This window comes from Galeopterus variegatus, unplaced genomic scaffold (genome assembly GCF_000696425.1).
Source record: "Galeopterus variegatus unplaced genomic scaffold, G_variegatus-3.0.2 Scaffold5618, whole genome shotgun sequence".
NCBI lineage: Eukaryota > Metazoa > Chordata > Mammalia > Dermoptera > Cynocephalidae > Galeopterus > Galeopterus variegatus.
This window is the reverse complement of record NW_007731729.1, coordinates 21,780-26,804: the sequence shown is the minus strand read 5'-3', so window position 1 is coordinate 26,804 and position 5,025 is coordinate 21,780. Positions and strand designations below refer to the sequence as shown.

Sequence of the window (5,025 nt, the reverse complement as noted above, 5' to 3'; positions counted from 1 at the left end):
CGGAAAAAAAAAAAAAAAAAAAAAAAAAAAAAAAAAAAATTCTGTTCATGTATGAGGGGAAAAACAATAGATTGATAACAGATGCAAAAATTGCAACATTTTCTCTCTTGACCCAATTTAACAGTGGAATTAAATGTGCATTACACACTTGACAATTCTTCTGCCCCATGGGCAGTTGTCACACTCTTTGGATTTTCTTATACAGGCTGAGCTAGCTGTTGTCCCTCCTAGGTAAGCTCCCTTCAGGCCCACAGCCTCTGATTATCAGACAGCCTAATGATAATTAAAATAATTCTCAATATTTCACTTTGAAGTTGTCCTACAAGAGAAGAGTCAGTAAAGGAGAGAGATCAAAATACACTGTCTTCAAAGCTTTCTTGATTCTTTTGTAAATGTCAAATATATAATCAATTTCAGTCTGCTTTTCTATTTTATATACACATACACGTGCATACACATAAAATAATCTGCCCCAACAGCAATCACACAAAACATTAAAAAGTTTTTTGGAAAACAGTGAAAAAAAGAATATAAGTGAATAATGGCAAAAGTGAGCTTAAAAAACCAAAGAAATGAGAAGATGCTCAAAGAGGTAAGACTCTCACCAGTACATAGGATTTTACTATTACATACCTTTCCATGCTGTCCGGTTCTTTCATAACAAATGACAACATCTTCCCACATTTCTAGCTTCTCAAATATCTGAAGGGCTGAACTGGTACATCCCAATTCAAAGAGCAAACTGGCAAGTTGGCGCTGGGAAAATCAAAATAATCGACATTTCTTGTTAAATAATTAAATTAACATTTCTTTTTAAATAATTAAAACGACATTTCTTGATATAAAGAGAGATTCCTGTTTCACTTGCAGGTATACCCAATCTGCCTTTTAAAGGGTCTGCTTATTGTAATAAATGCATAATTTCTATAATTTGACATCTACTAATTAGGAATGTGTGACAATTCAATACTTACCTTTACTTTAGCAAACTTCTTCACAGAGGGTGAGGAATTAAAAAACAATATATAAACTGTTCAAAATACTCAACATATCAAGTTTTATCTAAGAAATCAGAACTTAAAAGACAAAAATCAATATTTCTTTCTTACCTAGAGATTTTATTTACTACAATCTCTGAGTTGTAAAGCTGAGGTCCAATAAATCCATTTTTTAAACTCTGAACAGTCAATATAATGACATAAAATGTAGGCCTTCGTGATATTTATCCATGGGGGCATCTCTGGCTCTTTCTCACTCAGATCTACTTAGATTGAGCTTAAGTATTTATTTTAAGTACATTCTAACAAACTTAGTAGCTACCTAATTTCCTAGTCACTGACAGGTAAAAAGGAGAAAATTGGGGTAAACATATTCAAAAATAGTTATAGTGTGCCTTATAAGTGATCCATCCTGCAGGAATGGAAAAATATATGCATTGGAAAGGTTTAACAGTGTAGATGAGGTTTTTGAATAAGATATAGTTTCATATTAATGAGAGCTATTAAGTACTATTTTACTACTCTTTGAAATTTCAATATCTATTTAAGAGTTAAGAAGCTAATGGATATGCAAGATCTGGGACTGACAAAATTAGAAAGTAAAATGAAATGTACCTGAAAATTAAAAGCTAATATATTGTCAAAATAAATAAGGAGGATGGTTCAATACCTCTTTATCCCATGAAATACAGGAGAATTTAGCTAGTTTGGAGCATATGAGTAGAAGTTTTCAAAAACTGAACAACAGCATGTGGGAGCTAAAATAAATCTTAGTGCTCACTGGAGTAAGTAGTTCAATCTTTTCATTTAACAGATGAAGAAAGGTAGTGACATCTGATGATATGGCTACTTAGTGGCAGAGTAGAGACTAATTCTCTTTTTATAATAAATTGTGCGGTTTCTTGATCTTTAAAATGATAATAAAGCAAGGGTTCAGGTCCCTGTGCCGGCCAGCCACCAAAAAATAAGTAAACAATAATAAAAAAAGGATAAAGATATGGCTATTCCCCATGCTGCAAGAAAAAGAGATTTAACTTCCTAATGAAAAAGGATCCTTATCTAACTGCCTAGGGATCCTAAAATCCACAGTTTTCTAGGCAGATAAAATAAACATTGAGTCTAAATTCTATTTGAACAGTGTTTAAGTTTCCTAATGCTTCTGTTCAGAAACAGATAAAAAGCTACACTGTCAACCAGACATTTTTATCATAATAATAGCTCAGTCTGAAATGCTTATCCCCCACAAACCATACAGTACAAAGCACTTAACAAATTTCACAGATCAGGATCAAAAACATGCAAAAAAAAAATTCCAGCTTTTAACACCTTCTTGATGAAGAAGCTATTCCTTTTGAGGTGATATAGCAAAGTGCTTTACTTGCTTACATTTTGAGACTCCTTCAGTATGTAAAGTAAATTCCATTGTGTAATAAACCTCCTCGTTTACCCTGTGTTTAAGAATATAATCTACTCTAAGAAATCTTATAAATGGGGATTCTGAACCACTGAACAGTGGGCTGGTATTTATAATTCTAAGTCAGTACCTATGTGCACAATCCACGAGAGAAAAGACAAGGAGATTAAAATGACAATAATTACTAAATCATCTAGAAACCTCTGGCTGGCACCATTTGACTCCACTTAACCTCTCTGTGCCACAGCTTCCTCATCTGTAAAATGGAGATATTTCTCAAAATTGTGCAATTAAATTAGATAATGTGTGTGAAATGCAAAAAGCGTGCATCACACTAAGTATGCAGTGTAAGTTGGTTGTTATCAGCTGATATAATTACAACCCAATGAAGAAATAAGAAAGGAGGTAAACTAGACTAAAAGTTAGGAAATCAGGGATCTAGTCCATGTACGGTTTTGTGATCAATATTGGAAAGTTAATTGCACTGAGCCTCAATTTTCTTCTCTGTAAAATTAAGAAACTGCACAAGGTGTCTAAGTTTTTTTCAGTGCTAAAATTTTACAAAATAGGGGAACGACACCTATAATACAGGAGGAGAACACGGGGACAAGGGGCCAGAATCTCCACCTCAACATGGGGTTTTAGGAGCTATACTAGTTATCTTACATCCTCGGAAAGAGGAGAGTAGTTAAGGGTATCTCACAATATAAAGTACCAAATAAATGCTTTATTTTACTTTTCATAAAGAACTTGGTTAAAATGTTCATTCTTTGGCAGAATGTCCTTAAAGGACTTTTAAATAAAAATTATTTTGAAAATAAAATTGTTTATGGTCCTCCTATTATTTAATTTCTAGGATTATATTTAATACTTTTAAATTCTCTTAAATCAAAACAGCAATTTGAAGTAGTTAGCAATCCCCAGCTAGACACTTTAATTCTTTTCACTGAAATATTTGAAAATTCAAACATAAATTGAAATTATCCTTTTCTAATGTATTTACCTTTCTAAAGCAAAGTATTTTCCATACCCAATGACAAACAAAACTACCTGAATGGCCCAGTGAGGTGGCACTTGACAGCAATAGAAAATCTTTAGACGTTCCAATACTGATGTAGTTTTATCTTCAAATTGGTCTGCAAGAGCCTTAAGAACACATATCATAATCAGAATCTACATGTGTAGTAACTTTTTAATATAAACAAGATTCTTATTGTGAAAGTTATGCAAATGCACATACAATGATAAACTCAAGTCATTTTAACAAGGCAATGGGATATGTAAATTGTTTCTTGAATTTCTTTAAATGTTCAAAAAACTTTAAAGTTAATCAAAACTTTCCCATAAACATGAACATTAAAAACTTACCTGGAAATCAGTTTTTAAATTAAGATTTCCTATAGTAGTTCTTCCAAAGAACTATTCTATTGATAAGCATTTTTACTTTTTCTAAGAAAAACTGATCCTTAGTATATCTATTTCACAATATAACACCACTTAAACAATGGCACTTTCTAATACAGATCAGAGAAAAATGATATGAAGAACTGCATTTAATATTACTTTCTCAGGAATAAAGTGAAAGAAAAAAAGTAGGTCTATGTGACTTCTCTCTCTAGCAGCAGAGCTATACGGCTGGACATTCATTCATGCTAAAGCATCTGCATGGTGCAGTGGACAGCTGCAAGCTACGTGCACTGAAGAATCCCTCTGATGTACTGAAATCCCCACACTGGTACTGAATAACTGAACTCCTAGAAGCTACATCAAGAAGCAGACCAACAAGACCAAGATGGTCAGGGCCAACTGCAAATTCAAAGGCTGACATTATCCTGTAGTTAAGTGATCAGTCACCAGAAGAGCTCACATAGTCAGCATCAAAGTGAATGCAGACACACTCTGCATTCCTGGACAGACACATGGACAGCAGCCCCATTACCATGATCATCTTCTCCTGACTCTCCATTTGTCATTTAGTTTATATTAAATACACCTATTTTTCTGATATTATATACTTTCATACCTTCTCTCAACTATGTATTATCGTGACCTTTTTTCTATAATGCAGTACTCAAATTTGCTTTTTTTGTCAGTTCACTAGTTTTCACAGACCTGTCTTAAGAGGATTAGATGGTAGCAATATGTTAACATTAATTTTCTGATATTAATGCACATATTGGATTATGCAGGAGAATGTCCTTGTATTTGAGGATGATAAAGCACTATGGACTTCAAGACACAGAGGACAATTGTACTGTACCTGCACCTTTTTCTGTAAGCTTGAAATTGTCTCAAATTTTTACAAAATTAATTTTTAAAATTAAAAATTTTAAAAACATGAGATGTAGCAATGCAGACTTAGAAAAAAGAAAAGGACAGGAATCTAACACATCCTGGTAAAAGTCTAAGATAAGGAGACAGTTTCTGAGCAGGGAAACTGCTCCTAAATTGGGGGTTTTCTATATTATATTATATGAAAGATACATTTGTTAGTCTAAGAACATCTTGTAGAATGAGCTTAAATGTGAGAAAACACTCATTATACACCACTTCTTTGACAACCCAATTGTTACTGAATCAAGTCACTCAGAACAAATTGAGACATAACCAGAC

General features: G+C 33.0%; 1 protein-coding gene across 1 annotated transcript in view; it reads right to left on the bottom strand.

The window, feature by feature from the left end:
- LOC103605144 (tetratricopeptide repeat protein 27-like) overlaps nt 1-4,378 on the bottom strand; it is a 79,867-nt gene extending 75,489 nt beyond the window's left edge. The window contains exons 1-3 of the mRNA XM_008589731.1: nt 4,280-4,378; nt 3,463-3,558; nt 634-756 (exon numbers count right to left, since the gene is read on the bottom strand). Coding sequence (XP_008587953.1) covers nt 634-756; nt 3,463-3,558; nt 4,280-4,378 — 318 coding nt within the window. The remainder of the gene's footprint in view (nt 1-633; nt 757-3,462; nt 3,559-4,279) is intronic.
- Between the last annotated feature and the right edge of the window lie 647 nt (nt 4,379-5,025).